Source organism: Pieris napi, chromosome 4, assembly GCF_905475465.1.
Source record: "Pieris napi chromosome 4, ilPieNapi1.2, whole genome shotgun sequence".
Taxonomy (NCBI): Eukaryota; Metazoa; Arthropoda; class Insecta; order Lepidoptera; family Pieridae; genus Pieris; species Pieris napi.
Genome location: NC_062237.1, coordinates 910421 through 929570, shown reverse-complemented (window position 1 = coordinate 929570; position 19150 = coordinate 910421). Strand labels below are relative to the sequence as shown.

General features: G+C 31.6%; 1 protein-coding gene across 3 annotated transcripts in view; it reads left to right on the top strand.

Annotated features, from left to right (window-relative positions):
* The window catches only part of LOC125048745 (adenylate cyclase type 2-like), a 136884-nt gene extending 119948 nt beyond the window's left edge, over positions 1 to 16936 (top strand). For 2 of the 3 annotated variants that reach the window (XM_047647598.1, XM_047647599.1), the window contains exons 10-26: positions 3278 to 3464; positions 3864 to 4028; positions 4315 to 4404; positions 5119 to 5246; positions 5757 to 5812; positions 6512 to 6673; positions 7119 to 7275; positions 9141 to 9224; positions 9734 to 9850; positions 10371 to 10537; positions 11506 to 11677; positions 12292 to 12357; positions 12561 to 12710; positions 13881 to 13982; positions 14657 to 14774; positions 15708 to 15852; positions 16674 to 16936. In XM_047647598.1, the coding sequence (XP_047503554.1) occupies positions 3278 to 3464; positions 3864 to 4028; positions 4315 to 4404; positions 5119 to 5246; positions 5757 to 5812; positions 6512 to 6673; positions 7119 to 7275; positions 9141 to 9224; positions 9734 to 9850; positions 10371 to 10537; positions 11506 to 11677; positions 12292 to 12357; positions 12561 to 12710; positions 13881 to 13982; positions 14657 to 14774; positions 15708 to 15852; positions 16674 to 16788 (2181 nt within the window). In that variant the 3' untranslated portion in view covers positions 16789 to 16936. The remainder of the gene's footprint in view (positions 1 to 3277; positions 3465 to 3863; positions 4029 to 4314; positions 4405 to 5118; positions 5247 to 5756; positions 5813 to 6511; positions 6674 to 7118; positions 7276 to 9140; positions 9225 to 9733; positions 9851 to 10370; positions 10538 to 11505; positions 11678 to 12291; positions 12358 to 12560; positions 12711 to 13880; positions 13983 to 14656; positions 14775 to 15707; positions 15853 to 16673) is intronic. The other variant, XM_047647600.1, reaches the window with a different exon arrangement.
* The last annotated feature ends 2214 nt before the right edge of the window (positions 16937 to 19150 follow it).

Genomic DNA, 19150 nt, shown 5'->3' with positions numbered 1-19150 from the left:
ATGTATTGTAACTTAGCTCGGTTGAGTTTGCTTCTGAGCACAGGTTTATGTTGATTTTACGAAAGAATTGTTGACTTCGCTAATTTCACAAAAAAATATTTCTTGATTTTTATTTACGCATAGATTACGTTACTCGTACCACGATTAATATTTTTTAAAGTTATACTTCTTCAGGCGCGTTATGAAAAATTGATGAGACTGAAATTTTACGATGCGCGCGCACCGTGACACAAAATTAACAGAATGAAGTTGCCCACGGAAGATGCTACGGCATTGGACATTATTTAAAAACAACATTCGAATAATAATAGAATTTATGTTACACAGAATAATAATAAATATTTATTTATTTAATTAATTTTAAATGTAAACTGAACTTTATTGAATCTAATGACTCCTTTTCCAGTCTTTGATTATTTAATTGTAATTAATTATTTGCATGCAATCAAAAACTATTTTTAATAATGCCAAAAAAGTATAATTTCTTACGCGCGTACATAAGTAAGTACACACACCCTTTTTATTTTAGAACATATTACTGTGTTTCTATGTAAACTTCGTATGCCGTTTTTAATGGCTATCTATAATGTAATTTAAACGAGAGAACCGCGATTTGGTTTCTGATTTTATGAAACAAGAATTGTAGAAAAACTACGGTTTCCACCACTAAGTATTATCATATTGTGAATATCATATAATCGATTTTTGTAGATAAAAATAAATTGAGATCAGGACCGAATAGAATGAAAGCTGTCATAAACACAGACTATCAAGTAGAGAGCACTACTTCATCAGTGAGCTCCATTGTTAGGATGTCATTAATCACAATGACTCTACATTGTCTATGTATATATCTACCTCGTTCACTATCACTTTCAATTAAATTAATTAATTCAGATCATGTTGGCTTGAGAGCAAATTTTGTAAAACATATTAATGAGGTATTTTGATGAAGAATTATTTTATGGAAGTAGTTAGTTTATCGACGTCGGATATGTTCTAAAAATACAAATCGTCAATCAAAGAAAAATCACTAGTTCACAAACTTTTTTGTGCCTTAGTTTCTTATCCTCACCTTAGCCTTTCTAATATTCTTATGTTCCTTTTTTAACATTTTTACATAAATAATTGAATACTTCACTAAAGACACTTAAATGATTGGTTTTAGGAAGAAATTATTAGGATATTGTAAATGAAAACAGTAATGTTTCAAAACATAAAATGAAAATTTTAAATTCAAATTCCAAATAAATTTTTGAATAGCCCCCCTTTACAATAGAATTGCCCCCATGTGAAGCGTGGGTTCCACAATTAATTCTAAAGTCACATTTTATTAATTATAGAATAATTTATTTTACTACAATAGAGCAACAATTTTAAACCAAAAAACAATTTTAAAATAAAACTTAGCATCTTTTAAATAAATTCTTGCGGTTTAATTGTAAATATCAACATAATTGTCACTAATTATAATTTAAAAAAATTTATATTAATCAACCTGGTATATTATGTGTTAGCGATACTATCCACTGTCTTGCATTCGACCTCCAGTTACACCAATGGATTTTTTGTGACTTGCTTGAACGGTGAAAGAAAATATCGCAAGCAGCATGTATAAGCCCCACAAATCGTCATGCACAGACGGCTGATTATATTGATGAAAAGGAAAACATAACAGGCCTATAAATATAATTGTAATCAATAAAATTTGTGTTCAGGCAAATGCGAGTATGATGTACAAAGTAATAACGTATATGAGATTGTCAAAGGCTGTTGCGCGTCGATAGCTCAGGTAATTGGCAATGCATAGGTTCGATGTTACAATTCTACGCTCCAATGCACAAGCCAATACATATTACAAGTCGGTCAGTACAATTGTCTATTCAGCTGGTTATTTGATATACTATGAAGGAGAAGCAACACATCGTGTGAGTTGAAATGAGCTAGATGTTTTCCATATTTTGATAGTATTTTAACTATTAGTAATCCTAGTGCAAGGACTCAGTGTATTTGTACAAAACGGCTTAATACTGTCTCCGAAACGATCGCTATTTTTATGTTTTCAGATATTTGCAAAAACGCTGATTAATATCCTAGGGTACACAACAGATATTAGCTGTTAGTGTTAGTTATAAATAAATAAATTTTATTATTTTCGTTTTGTATTTTATGACATAACAATGTCTATATTTATTTATTAACACTCCTTTGCTTACATAAAACACAATTGACATAATTAAACGAAAAAGAGGGCAACTGGCGGCCTTATTAGTTTCGAGCGATCTCTTCCAGGCAAACAATTTGGGTTGACGAGAAGAAATAAAAAATTAAATTTGATGAGGCAAGCGCAAGAAGTGCAAAAATACGTAAGACATATAGTTATTTAGACAAAACTAATGGAACAAAGCAATTAAAACATTTAAACAGTGACAACATGAAAAAGAAAGACACATGAAAAGAAAAAGTGCACATGAATCACGATAATTTTAGATCAGTTTCACATCTGTTAGTACGAAAGTTAGTGATGCGATGTGGACAGGTAATGTTTGTACAGGAGATACTCTATTATCTCATGAATGAAAAATCATCACATTTTTTTAAACAAACGGGGGCAATCGGGCAGGAGGCTCATCTGACGTTAAGTGATACCGCCCATGGACACTCACATTGCCAGAAGGCTCACAATTGTGTTTCCGCCCTTTTAAGAATTGGTACGCTCTTTTCTTGAAGGACCCTAAGTTGAATTGGTTCGGTAATACTTCAGTGGGCAGCTGATTCCACATAGTGGAAATGAAAATATTTTTTAATAGAAAATGTAAAATAATACAATTATCATTGCTACAATCTTACATTTTCCATAATTCCCTCAAACGACGTTATTATGAAAGAAAATATTATGATTCAGTTTACGTTGATTGCTCCCTTTGATTAGTTTTTCTTCAAATCCATCTCAAAATAATCTTGGCTTTAATAACAGTTGAAGATGTAATTTGATCCCTTGATTATTAACTTCAGGATAAAGTTTGGAAACCTCTTTGAAGAGATTACGAATTTTTGCGTTAAATTAAACTTTTTCACTGTTTTTGTAACGAGGTTTATTTGCATAACGGATTTGGAGCAAATCAATCCCAAGGATTAGGATCATTTAAATATTCGTCAAATTTATTGATTAATTTACGTTTAACGAGGGCTTTGAATTTATTTAGTGATAATTCTCTAATTTCGCTTGGGAGTTTGTTGTCAAAACGAATCTCATTATCTTCTAAAAATATTTCAGAAACCGTCGGATAATGGCCGTCTCTCTGTATGTACGATAGACCGAAAAGCGAGCATTGTATCTTCTATATACCAAGACGTATCACCGACGAAGCCGCGGGGGAATATTAGTCCGGCTCCGTCTCAACACAGTTTTAATGAACAGGAAGGGACCAAAGTAATGCGAGCCGAGTCCATGAGGAATCCAGGTTTGAGCTATTTTTGGACGATATTACGACATTAAAAAAAAACATTTATTTATATAGGTACATTTAGATAATTAATGGTCTCAACATCCCTAATGCACTAAGACAAGCTGAAGATAGAGTGGTGTGAAGACAGCAGCAAGTCGACGTATCTTTTAGGGCTTTTCAAGACAGGCACGACCTTCAGAAATGAAGATTACGAAGAAGAAGAAGTGAAGACAAGGGTTGCTTAGGAGGGAAATTGGTTATATTCAATTGTGTATGCTATCTATTCTAGTAACGAAGTATTAATAGATAAAAAAAATATCCTTATAGCTTCTAATTGACCCTTTAAAAAAATTTCAGGTAGATAGGACAATTATATATTTTGTGATCGTAATAAAATAATTGTTAAACTTCCAGATCTTAGCAGACGCGCTTCAGTAAAAGTAGACGGACATAAAACGGTGGCTTTTGAGAATAACAATACTGCTAATCCAGGAGACACTTTGGGCAATGGCGCTTTTGTTAAACCTAAAAGTAGGAGTGGATCTATTATTGGAGCTATTAGTCCAATAATAGGAACTGGTAAGATGGAATTAGATTTTCATACGAAGCTTATACTTGGTAGGAGGCTGGAAGTAATGCTTTTTAATATAGATGCAAATAATGCTTTGTTTGGAGTATTGTAAAATGTATCTATATTTTTGCTCCTTTGATTTTTAGAATTAAGTCTTGCTACCATTTAATAAATAGCATTATATAGTAGTTTATGTACAAAACCTCTAATCTAGTTAGAATGTAGCAAAGGACAATTTCAGAACTGTTGAAATTTATTTATATATATAGTTATTTATTATTTTTTGTTTAAAAGAGCGCAAGTCGGATACACCGACACCAACCAAGGAGCACTCAGCGCCGATATTCACGCGAATGTTGAGCACAATTTCTATGGATTCTACTTGTTAGTTGTAAATGCACGTTTTTATTTTTTTAACATTATTTCCATTATTTACTCCATATCATTTGGATCACTCATAAAGATTTCATGTTTTAACATCTGATTTCTGAGCGATTTTAAATACTTAATAGGTGTATCACTTAAATGGAATACTTAATGGGAAACTTTTATATATTTAGCTGATATGATTATTAACCTTTATATTCAGTTTTTTTTAAATCTATATATGTTATTGAAAGCATAACGTTTTAATTCAATTATATGTTTTTGAGGTTAAAACATGGACTTCATTAAATCTTAATTGTTTCTAAGTTCTTTACGTTGATTTTTTTTTCATATCCATTTGAATATGTAATTTCAACTTGAAATTGAGATTTTTTCACATTTCGTAAGTTATTATTATATCATTCCTTACGTCATCTCAACTACATGAAAATATTGAATTATTCGTTTATTCAAGAATTTAAAAAGTAAGTTCTTTTCCTTTCTTTGTAATCTGAGAGGCTCGCTGATTTGCTACTTTTAATGATTCAGTGAATTATGTAAGTTATCTTCAACTTGATTTATACATAAAATATATTATATTTTATTCAAAATTTACCCTTAAACAAGCAAGGGAGGCGAAAAATCTGAAAATTCTGAAAAATTTCAATTTGAAGAGAAACGTGCTTTACACAGAATTTTAAAAATAATTAATTGTTATGAAAATGGTTCCAGCAATACCTGGCGTCCCGAGTAGGTCTCGGCCGTCAAGCAAAATGACAAAGTATGTGGAGTGTTGGGGCGCCGACAAACCTTTCGCAAATATTACTGATTCGACTTTAGCCAAAAATATTGGCATTTCGGTAAGTAATATTCTGTTTTATTACTTTTATATTTTAGATTCTTCATTATATTGATAAGAATCTTTTGCTAAGGTCGTAAAGTTTTTCTTCTAATTTTATTAGAAATTATTTCGGATTATTTTTAAATTATTGTGAATTCAGCCAGTGCAATTCAGTAGAAAATATTAATATAAATGTATGTATCTGTAGATGTAACGTCAAAAAAAAATGAAATGCTTCTAATTTTACATTTACTGCCAGTTCTCAAAGCAAGGGCGTCGAACGGAAGAGAAGAACTGGCAATAAATTAAAGGCCGTAGAAGAGTTAGGTGGAACTTTGTAATGGAAATTTCAAAAGCCAACTACGATATGTTGTTTTCGGATTATTAAGTTACTGTAGTAATAGAAAATAAGGAAATAAATAAATATTAAATTATATTGTTATTATTTGGTTTACCGTAAACATATCGGATTTATATAAGATTTCTGTAGTTTTATGATTCTGTCTTTGATTATTATTTATGATTTCAGAGTCTGGCTATGATCGAGCAAAATCTACTCCCACAAAGAACGTGTTGCGATTGCAGGTAGTTTTAACTTTATTAAATTGTTTTAATCTTTATGCGATCGATCCAATCTTTGACACATTAACAGTTTACAACCTGTAGGATGTCTATGACATCGTGTTCTCTTATTACATTATCTCTGACATACATAAGTTATATAATCATCAACGGTTCTTATTTAGATTAACAAAACCTATTTTATTTACTGTAGTTAAACCAATACGGCAATGTCGAAAAAAGAAAGAAATAGATACATAAGATACACAAAATCGCTACTATGATCTCACTCTGCGAACATATAATCTCGATATTATCGGAGACATCATTCAGTGGGCAATGTCTTTAAGGGGGATCTGTGCAACAGACTTGTTCTGGCCCTTGGTATCGCAAACAACCTTAGCCTTCGCCGTCGCACATATCCCCTAGGTACAAAGAAACCAAGTTCTTGGAGAATACTTAGGTTGCTTTTCATGTGGAGTCTAAACAGAACTAATGTAGTTGGATAAGTGTAGACTTCTAGAATATAGGTATTACAGACTTTTATAAAATCAAAATTTAAAAAAAGAAGATAAATTTTAATTAATTTAAAAAAATCTAAACACGACTTAATTAAGTTATGGATGTAGTATGTTAGCATTTATAGTCAGCGCTAAAATCTCATATTACAACTTTTTTCGAAGGTAAAGCATATTTTTCTTTTAATAGAATGTATTTTTCCAGCACTAATTCAGAAGGCATGAGCCGTATCACCTTATGGTTCAAAAATAGGACTCAAGAGAATCAATATCGCAGTCAACCAGACACACTATTCAAATACTATGTGGCCTGCGCGTGCGCATTATTTCTTTTATTGGCTTTTATTCAGCTGATAACTTTACCTAAGTAAGTTCGTTAATATTGAATTAAAGTATTCTAGAAGTTTTTTTTGGGCTGACATATTTTGTGTCGGTTTTAATAATGCGAGGAGCAGTGGCCTAGTGGATTCAACGTGCGACTCTCATCATCACATCATTATTCTGATGTTAAGTGATACCGCCGTCTATGGACACTCACGTTGCCAGAAGGCTCGCAAGTGCGTGCTGGAAATTACAGCGTTTCCTATTTGGACTACTGTAAGAGTGAACTATGACAACTTTCTAAAGCTGGCTTTACAATGAGGAACGAGGGCCAGATACCCTTAGAAGCTATGGATATCAACATTTTATTTATTAAACCGTACCTGTGGCAGATGTATTCATCTCTTTCTGTTTGCTGGACCAGAAAGAGATCAATATATATGAAACTGGACCTCTTAGAGCAAAATATAAATGACATTTTCTATTTCCAGAGGTATTGTTCTGTACGCATCATTTGGCCCTACGTTGCTAACGTTAATCGTGTTTTTGTACTTGTCGTGGTATGACGGACAATTCCCTTCAAGGGGGATGCATCTTCTATCGGATGTCCCGGATATTTATTCAGACAACTGCACTAAGCCTGGACAGGTAAAAATTATATTAACTCAATCACAAATTAAATTAAATTTATTACGAATAAGTATCGCAACATACTGAGGAAAAGGTACACTGCCACATGGATCAAACTAACAATATTTTCCATAAACCTAATTGCAATCCCAACCTATGTGTCCTGTCTCTTTTCATCATAGCGTAAACACAATAAGACAGAAAGAGACGTAAGCGTTCTTTCAAAGAGTGCAATTAGACTTTACGAATAAGCAAAAACTGTACAATTTAACACGTCAAAAATTACAAAATTTTTAATTATTGCCAATAGTACGAGATCCGACCGCGTGATTTATACGTTCATATGTTTGATTAATAAAATATAATTTTTATCGATATTTATAACTAAACCAATGCAGATCCGCAAAGGTGGCCATCCAAATTTGGCCGCAATTAATTTTAATTAAAATGTAATTAATTATTTATTTTTGAACAATTACGTTCACTTGTAATTGTTAAAAAATATATTTCATTAGAAAGAAATATACCTGAGATACTGAGAAAGTTCAAGGTGCCATCCCTCACTTGGCCGCAACCTAATGTCAGCCAGGTGTAAACAGGTATAATTTCGTTAAATATATACGTTCATAATGTATTATCATGTTATACATACCAAATTGAAGATTAATTCTTTCCCTACATGATGAGATATAGGTGCCTATGCAAAAATGCCCGCAAATAGTGACTGCCAACGATTAAAGATAAATAAAAGCGAGAGAAACTTAAGATAAACACCCCATGTCGAATAAAGATAGAGCATCCCAGCTGCTTGTCGTTTTTATGCTACTGCGCATGCGTCCATAGATAAGGTGCTCAACTAGTAGCTCGCGTATTTGCTTGGAGTTTAAAATACTCCAAAAATTGAGCAGTAAAAATAATATGTCATAATAATTAATCTACCAAACTAGTGTTTTCAATATTTTTTTAATTATATTCAACTAAAACAATATTTTTTAACTGTGAAACGTCATTTTAAATATAAAATTTATCTTTTAAATAAATTTTGCCACCTTGCCTATGGACGCATGCGCAGTAGCATAAAAACGACAAGCAGCTGGGATGCTCTATCTTTATTCGACATGGGGTGTTTATCTTAAGTTTCTCTCGCTTTTATTTATCTTTAATCGTTGGCAGTCACTATTTGCGGGCATTTTTGCATAGGCACCTATATCTCATCATGTAGGGAAAGAATTAATCTTCAATTTGGTATGTATAACATGATAATACATTATGAACGTATATATTTAACGAAATTATACCTGTTTACACCTGGCTGACATTAGGTTGCGGCCAAGTGAGGGATGGCACCTTGAACTTTCTCGGTATCTCAGGTATATTTCTTTCTAATGAAATATATTTTTTAACAATTACAAGTGAACGTAATTGTTCAAAAATAAATAATTAATTATATTTTAATTAAAATTAATTGCGGCCAAATTTGGATGGCCACCTTTGCGGATCTGCATTGGTTTAGTTATAAATATCGATAAAAATTATATTTTATTAATCAAACATATGAACGTATAAATCACGCGGTCGGATCTTAGACTACAATTTTCAAATCAATAGAACTCTTTACTAACCATTATTTTGTATAAGCTTTAGTATTTGATACAGTGTTTGATATCAAATACAGTAACAGAAGTTCAATTATAGTAGTTAATTATGCCTGATGAAGATTTTTGACAAGACGACAGAATCAATGAAACAGCAGCAATGTGTCTTAAGCCCAATTCGAGGACTGTGTGCGTACATTTAACAAGCCTTATTTTACGTAATTTTAGACTGAAAAGTCTAAAAAATAATTACTAAACATAACTTAAATTATTGATCTATTTTCCCAGGTGGTTGCCAGTAACAGCTACATAAGATTGACAATGTTTTTAGTATCAGCAGTTTTAATCGGCGCCTGCGCAGTTATTAATCTTGTAAGTTTGATTTTTATGCTATTTTTATATACGCATAAACATGCGTTCTTTTATAATTAATTAATTTATATAAAGAAAATATTGGTAGGTTTTCCGAGCCCCAACGCATAAAATATTTTACTATCCGTTTTCATGAAATATTGTTTCGGATTTATTACTAACGAAACAATCACACAAAATAATAATAAAAATAATTAAAAAAAAAAACAACAAAAAATTATAGAAAGAAGGAATAAGGTACATTTTAAGTGTGTAATGTGTGTGTGTGTTGTGGTTGTAACTGGCCCTGGATCAGCATTATGCTGAGGAGCAGAATGTTCCACAGCGCTGGTAATTCTGCCAGAGACCACAACAGTTAGTTTTAATTGTACTGTGTTGTGATGTAAGCTAAGACCTTTCTTAATAATCATGAAAACTTTTTCAATTCGAAGCAGTAGTTCATGAAATTATAAATCCACTTGTAACTTGTCAACTAATAATATAAATATAGAAGAAAAATAATATTTCAGTTCCAAACATATCTGATCCAAGAATTTCCGACAGAAGTCTGGGTGAAGAATTACACTAGTGAAAATGGGACGAATATCACTGGAATCACAATTAATATCGATGTTGAATCCGCTCCGGTATGTAAATTAATAAAAACTAATATTAAAAGATTTCTTTAAAAAGTTGGCGCCTGGTAGATAGTACCGGTGACCCCAGAGTTGGTGCTTTCCTTGTTCAAGGAATAAGTATTGCAATACAGCGAGGAAATGCTTCCAGCGTTAAAGGTACACTGCCACGGAGACCAAACTCTTTAAGATATAAATATGAATTTTGCAAAGAAAGTGGTACATTCACATTGATTAATTATAAATAAAAACCGCACAATCAGTTATCATAATGTCATAAATACGAACAGTTAAGTTATTTATAACTGTTGTCATAAATTATAGTCTAAATACTCTTCCTTTAAAGACCTTGCCTTTAAAATTGATTCACCTTCCCCTTGAAAGTGCAGTGTTTTACACGGCAGTGAGCTTCTAGGAAGGTGATTGAATAGTTTCAGAGCAATTAATATAAAATTACTTTTAATACTATTAATAATCATTAAAATTAATTTAAATGCCTTGACATACCGTAAGCAATTTGTATATCTTTCAGAGTTACCTCTACAGCTCAGTACTAACTCTAGCTTCAATATCCGTATTTCTTCGAATCGGATTTGTTCTGAAACTTGTTCTGATGGTAGCGACTCTGGTAACACACATCACACTTTTCGCCTCCGCGGAACTGTTCAGTCAGTACCAGTACCGGGATTTTGACAGCGAGTAAGTATTTCTATTTAATTTTAGGTAACAAGAATGTGTGAATGTGAAACTTTATTAATATTATTTATCATATCTAAATTTGTAATACAGAATTGTCTTACTTATAGAGTAATTATAAATCACTACATAGTATAAAACAAAGTCGCTTTCTCTGTCCCTATTTCCCTTTGTATGCTTAAATCTTTGAAACTACACAACGGATTTTGATGCGGTTTTTTTTAATAGATAGAGTGATTTAAGAAGAAGGTTTATATGTATAATAACATCCATTAAATAGTGGAGAAGTACTGTTATTTTTGAGATTTCTAATGTGATGTCGTAAATAATTACATTTCTTCCGCTTACATTGCAAACGCAGGCTGAACCCTACGAGTTATATCAAAATAATGTACTAAGTATTGTACACATTGAAAAGGTCTACAGAAAAGTCCGTGATGGTATATGTCTATCTCTTATGTATAACCCACAATAACTTTTTTTGTCATTTACTTTTTACGACAAATAATGGCTAATTTTCGAAGCGATTTTAACCAATACAGCATTAATCCTTAACCAATTAAATACCTTGAATACATTGTTCATTTAATATAGATCTATATGGCCCTTTACACCGTATAAAGTGAATATTTTCGAAGATATTACAGATTTAAAAATTGCGGGACGTAGCGTTTGCGGCGGTACCGGCCGGCCGCACAGTTTTTCTGTAGTGTATTTAGTATCAGCATTGCACCCGTGCGAGGCCGGGGCGGGTCGCTATTGAACTATAAATTCTCCATGGAAATACGAAACTAATATAAATCTTTAAGATTATAGATTTAAAAAAAATAGAACATGTAAATTTAATTGCCTTTAAAGTTTTTCCGGATCGAAGGATCAATATCTATACATACATTGAAATAGAATTCAGAATTTTTAAATGTCATATGTTAGGAAGTCGTTGCATAGAATTTACTTCAAGATATTTCCAGATTCTCAATGCTTCCATATTCAGCCAAAGCGGGCCTAGTACTAGTCTTTCTAGCGGCACTTCTACACATACTGGACAGGCAAATCGAATTCACTTCTCGAACCGACTTTTTATGGAAAGACAAGCTAAAATTTGAGCAGGAGGAAGTCGAGACTATGAGAGGAATTAATAAGGTACAATTTATATTTGTCTCATTCCTTTTAGGTACCTGTGTACCCTTTTTTGGAAAAGGCCTTCTCCATATCCTGCCTCCATAGTCTGAACTGTGCCTCTCTCTGCCTTCTGTTTTCTTAATTTAGTCTATCCACCTTCTAAGTTGTCTTCCTCTTTTTCGTTAATTGTACCTGACAAATGAAAGAATAAATAATTATTAAATAGATTTTTATTTGTTATAAGACTAGAATGAAAGAACTCATAGTTGCTTTTGTTAATTTAAAAAATAAAATTTGATTGGATTAGAGTAGTTCTTAGTATTTGTTAAAAGCAAAATTTTTCTATATATTATTATATAGTTTAGATGTTAGGTTTCTTATATTTTTGTTTATTTAATATGATTTTGAAATAAGTACTAAATTGTAGATTTTTAAACTTAATAAAAAAAAAACAAGTAATAAATTGAAAAAAATTCGCCAATCGTAGATTTGATTACATGGTCACACAAATAATATATTAGTAAAAGTCAAGTGTACATAATATAATATTTAATAATTACTATTAATAATTATTTATAACACTCAATTAAAACCTATTACCGAGGTAAATTTAGCTAAGTTTACTCTTTTTACAGATTTTGCTAGAAAATATTCTCCCTGCTCACGTCGCTCAACATTTCTTGACTTCAGTTGCTTCCAAGGTAAGTGCTCGTCACAGGTATTAGACGCGATTTCTTTGGGTTGCCCACATATATTCGCTAGAAATTTTTATTATTAGTCGGGAATCGAACACACGGCTTTAGTGGTATAAGAGACCCACATGCTATCGATTTAATTATTTATAGATTTCTTAACTACTATCAAAGATTTTATTTTGATATTTTTTTTTATTACAAATGTATAGGAGGAATTATACCACGAGCGTTACTCGAGTATAGCGGTTATGTTCGCTTCGATTCCCAACTACAAAGAATTTTACGATGAGACGGACGTCAATAAGCAGGGCTTGGAGTGCTTGAGGCTGCTCAACGAAATTATTTGCGATTTTGATAAGGTAAGATTTTAAATCAGTCCTATCCTAATAGTATTTTAGTTAACATCATATTAAACCAAGGAATATAAGAATTTAGTTTTCCAAAGAATAAACCCTTATTGAAGTTATACTTCTTTAGGCGCGTTATGAAAAATTGATGAGAGTGAAATTTTACGATGCGCGCGCACCGTGACACGAAATTAACAGAATGAAGTTAGTTCTAGGTGGCATGAAAATCGATAATAACTATGTTCAAGTTGTATATTCTAGTATTTTTACAGTGTGAATAAATAAATATTATTTGGGTGTTTTATTAAATCATTTTCATATACGACGGTGATAGTATTTACTAATAATAATTTTATTGATTAATTTTAATATTTATCGTTAATCATACACCAAAGAAGTATAACTTCTAACGCGTGTACATAAGTACACACACTCTTTTTTTTAATATTTTAGTACCACTTGACAAAGTCCCATTCGAGGATTATAGAATTTATTGTGTCAAATTTAAACAAATTAAGCAAAACCCTATAAGGATTCAACCTTGTATTTTATGAAACTTGCCCCGGGTATCACACCGTATTTTAACCTCTCTCTCTTCAGTCGGTAGCTCATGTCTGAGCGACGTGTTCAGCGGTTGGAGCGGACAATATGTTTCCACCGGTGTCTGTCCAGCGCTTCTCTTATCAGTGTATAGTCTTGAGGACGATGAGTCTTTCACTTGATCGGTCCATCTGGTTGGTGAACGGCCACGTGATCTTTTGCCTTCTGTTACCAACCACGATCAGTGTCTCCAAGTTCTCATCGCCTCTGCACATTGTATAGCCGAAATAAAATATAATTCCCTGTCGGCATATAGAAGACAGGCGAGTGCGTGCGCGGAGTTGGATCAAGATCGATATATTTTTTAGCGCTTTACGCAATCTTATATAACTCGCGATAAATAAAATAAAGTCGGTCACCTACCTATGTAAAACGTCCGTCGGGTGTCGTTTGATTCTGATTGATTGATTGATCTTTTGATCTTTAGCCCAATCACAGATGAGCGACACAATTCATCGTTTCGTTCGACAATTTCAAACAAAACATGCTAACGTTATCTCTGGTATTGTTATTTTCAACTGAAATTATATATAAAATTAGCAATTTTGTGGTGTAATGTGTTATAAATAATTTTTGTTTCAGTTATTATTGAAACCCAAATTCAGCTGTATTGAGAAGATTAAGACTATTGGTAGCACTTATATGATCGCATCTGGACTTAGACCGGGGAAAGAAGAACCCACCGTAAGTATTAAAAACTGTAGGGTAACTCTCTGAAGGAAGGTTAGGAAGAAACAGTTCTTCAACCAGTCTAAATTAACGTGTTTGAAGTGATTGTCAGAGATCGGAAATACTGTATTAGCGCAATTCAAGATATCACGTCATTGTACTGACGTAGTAGAACTTAGTTTCATGTAGTGGTTTTATTTTTTTATCTCTTGTGTTGGTTATATTTTTAGCCTACATTACATTAAATATTTAATTTTATATTTCTTGTACCAATGCTGATACATTTGGTGAGCGTTGGCAAGCTCTTATAAACAAATAAATATATTAAACGCATATGTTTGTACTATTTATAGTACTATTCATAATATATGTAAAAAAAATATATAGTGTCATTAATGGTTTGCCAAAAATAATGTTGAATTAACGAATTTGACATTGAACACATTCAAAAAGGATTACTTGGTATAACTACTGTTATGAGAATGAAATTTTAATTAAATTATTTGTACAAAGAAACAAACACAATATATTGAATAAATATTATAATCGTTTAGAATAAATAATTAAGTATGTCTAGATTTAATTGTATCGTCATTACTGAACAGAGCATTTGTAAAGGCTTTCACGCTATCTTTGAACTAAACGTACTTTTTTATTATGTATAATAATGTTTTTACTTTCTTCTTTAGGACGCAAGCCGGAGAGAAGAACACACAGTTGCCATTTTAGTTGAATTTGCATTCGCTCTCATGACTATACTGGAACAGATCAACCGAGAATCCTTTCAGAGATTTAAACTGAGGATAGGTATGTAGACATCACCTGATTAACACACATATAAACAATCTGTTATGAGTAAACTGAAAAGTGTATTTAATATATATTACAGCGGATTTTATTTTTTACTAAGTATGCGGCGTTATTTGGTTGTCATAGTAACATACCTTAAACGTAACCTTAAAAATAAAAAATGATAAAAATTAACAAAAATTTTAATTTAATTTTAATTTTGTCCCTGTAGTAGTACAATGCCACAATTAAAGGTACACCTTTAACGCTGCCAGCATTTCCTCGCTGTGATACTTATTCGTTGAGCGAGGAAAGCACCAGCTCTAGGGTCACCGGTACTATCTACCAGGCGCTAATTAACTAATTATTATTTATTTTATCACTATGTAGAAATTGTAAATACTGTATATTTGATTGTTATGCATCGGTTTTAATAAATGGCATTGAATTGAATTAGACTTTAATATTGTATAATTGTACCATTATTATTTAAAACTGCTGGCCTGGCGAACATCGTACCGCCTAACAGTCGATTCTTTATTTCTTTAAATACTTATTCTGCTATTCGGGACACCGGTCTAGCTAGTAAGTTAAAAAAAAGAAAGTTGATAAGACACCAATAGATTATGTCAAAAAAAAATTACCTTCCCGGAACCCCTCCACTAACATTTGAACTTTATGATATGGTATTAAAGTTCAAATTGACTTTTATGAATGGGAATATAGAAAAGTGTTGTTTTTAGACTTTTTCACTAAATTTTTTTAATTTTTCTCTCTGTAAGAACCATCCTCGTACTTCAAGGAATATTATTAAAAAAAAGTCAGACAAACCGGTCAAGCCGTTTTCGTGTTATGTCGTGACAACGGAAAACGGGTTTCATTTTTATATATATAGATTGTAAAACTGTTTCAATTATTAATCACCTCATAATCATGTTTTTAAACCTTTAGGTCTAAACCACGGCCCCGTAATAGCCGGAGTAGTGGGCGCTCAAAAGCCCCAATACGATATTTGGGGTAATACAGTGAATGTTGCCTCTCGGATGGACTCCACGGGTATGATGGGACGGATACAGGTCACAGAAGATACCGCTAAGTAAGTATCCTCTACATACATGCCGCAGACACACAATAATTGCGTCTTTGGCGACACATTTTTTAACAATAAACTTTTTTTATATACTTTGATACTTAGGGCGGCGCGCATATTTCAACTAAGTAAAACACAATATTCCACATATTGTTCGCTATTTTCATAGTAAACAGTATCAAATGTATACTGTGTTACGGAGTTACTAGTCATGAGCTTCAAGCTATATAAGAATATTAAATTTCAAATATTCAATTGTACGAAAAATCTTAGGTTTTTATTTTTAAATAAATTTTTACGCCTGTTAAAAAAGATTAAGATTCATAGGAAAGTTGGCGGAGGCAGCAAGATTTATTATTTTTGCACGCTACTCTTAATAGGCGGAGAGATAGCCCCTATATCTGTAATTAATTTCTTTGAGAATCCCTCCCCCGTATGTGACAACATATTCACAATTGTTCTATGTGCCTCGTACGTACACGATTTTTTTTATTTAGCTAACAATACAATTTATGAAGATGTGGACATTTTCTACCTTACAAAAGAGGGTGTGAGGAAATATTTTAGGAAGTGGGAAGACTTTGGCTTTATTTACTTGAAACATTTTCTTTTTTCTTTAAATATTAAGTTTTAATGTTTAGTTTCAGTTCTTTTATTCCTGTACTTAATTGACATATGATTCCTGTTTCATACATTTTGTTTACCAATATAATTTAGGCTTTGTATATTGCCTAAAAGTTTTCTTTTTTATAATTCGTATCTGTAACAATACTTATAAATAAATAAAATAAAGGCTATATATATCTATAAGGCGTTTTAATTTTCAGAGTACTAATGAATGCCGGCTACACTTGTGAATGTCGTGGTCCCACATTCGTTAAGGGCAAGGGGACTCTAGTTACATACTTCGTAAAGACACCCAATGCTGGTAGTGGATTATGAATACTCAAATGTGATTTTACAATACTCATTAGAAATTATATAAGTTTATTGCCAGTATTTTAAATGTTTTCCCTCTATTATTTAATATATAAAAAAGTGCGTGCGTACAAAGTACACATGTCAGAAGTGAAACTTTTTTGGCAAACTAATTTTTAAGTCTTGTTCATATTTATACAAATCGAAAACTTTAGATTTCCGAGACTTAGAGGGAGGGAAAAAGGAAGATATGTTAGGAATTTAATTAATTTAATTGTCATTAAAATATTAAAAGTGTCGAAAATCAATATAAATTGTAAATTTAATTTTTTAAATTTATTTCTTCGACAATAAAAATATTAAGTTTTAAAAAACACGTGGTCTTTTAATTTACAATTCGTCATTTGAGATTTCAATAAATTATTTTGCATAAAATATGAAATACTAATATTTCATACAATCTCTTTACAAAATTTTAAAAATAGAATTTCTATAAGGTTATTCGCCCTCTCACTCTCTCTCAATCGGTCTCATTAGCTCTCTCCCTTTTCTTCGACAAAAACGCTGCACATCTTCGTGACGTTTCATCCGTAAACATTTTACCGTCATGCGCCTAAAGAAGTTTTACTTCAAAAATCTGTTAGCCACATTAATACTCTATGTGCATATGAAATAAAAATGAGACTTGTGTATGACAATTTTTTTCGTAGTCTTTGTTGTTGTCTTGTGTTGTTTAATATTTCACGAACGTTCCTTACATATCAATATTCACGACAAACCACTAATTCACATAAATTCATATAAATTAATATGTAATTTTTACTAATCAGTCTAAAATCGTTATGTATTCCGTTCAGAGTTTAGACCGTTATATGTTTTAGTTTAATTATTAGCTTAAATATGTATATATTATACATAAATTCGATGATTAAACATTTAAATTAATATAACATTAGACACAGGCTACTTACAGTACTACGTACACAACTGAGCGTTTTAAGGCAGTTTTTGCTGTGCACCACCACTATATGGAACCAGCTACCTACTGAAGTATTTCCGAACCAATTCCACTTATGGTGTTTGAAGAAAACAGTGTACCAATTCTTAAAAGGCTGGCATCGCACTTGCGAGCCTTCTGGCAATGTGAATGTCTATCAGCGGTGGTATCACTTAATATATGATGAGCCTGCCCGTTTGCCTCCTAGAAACATATACATGACGTATGATACATATAGATTATATGTTAAGAGTTTTATGCCGTTTTTAGAAAAATATAGAATCATAATTATGTTAAGATGCACAAACTGATATATTTTTGTAAAAATATAATTTATATAATTTTTTAGGATTTGTATTTTTTTTTTTGTGGAGAACCCTGTTGTATGCGTTTTAAGACAATTTAACTATGATTTAATAAGACTGTAAATAATATTAGTTTAGCAGTAGGTCGACCCGTATTGCCGTTTTTATGATACTTATTTCAATTACGTTTATTATATATAATATTGTACATTATATATAAGTAGTACAATGTAACTATTAAAATATTGCATTTCTCTTTAAACTATGTCTGAAAGTTTTCTTAATCAAAGTACATTTTAAATGATATTATCTCTAAAATTGTAATTAACTAAAATAATGCTCACTAGAATGTTTACAAATATATTTGATTGTTTAAGAAGATTCACCAAATGTATTGCCTAATATAGAAATATTCAACTGTCGAATGCCTAATAAAAATAAATATATTTTAAAGGCTATATTGGTTTTATTAATCAATATTAAACACATATATACAGTATTTACCTTTCTTTACCAACATAGTAGTAATAATTATTATTAGAAAAGTCATAAGTAAGAATAAAAAAAGTTTAGGCCTGAATTCAAATTTGAATTAGAGATATCGACATATACTAAAAAAAACATTTTATGTAGTTAAATAAGGTCTTAAAACAATTGTGTCAGACTATTAAACATATTTAATACAAAAATATAAGATAGTATACATCTATTTGAATTTTCTTTGCATTCAAAACCGTCTCTGACTGAATGTGTGTCTGTTGCATTGATACTCTTTCCTTACAAACAAATAGGGTATCATTTTGTTCCATCGTGGACAAAACCAATATAAAGGACTGACCCCTAGACGAACCCTATTGACGTACCTATTGCCAATAATAATAAAAGAACAGTGTAACCAAATTTGTAACAGGGAGTTACAAATTCCATATATTTTGACAATTACGTACCTATACATTTTCCCGCAGTGCAGCAAGGTTTGAATTTGAAATTCGAATTTCGTACGAGGCGTTTAATTGGTAATTGCGGGTTGCGGCCACCTACGCAGATGATTTATTTCAGATACGCCTCAGAATATAGAGTATTG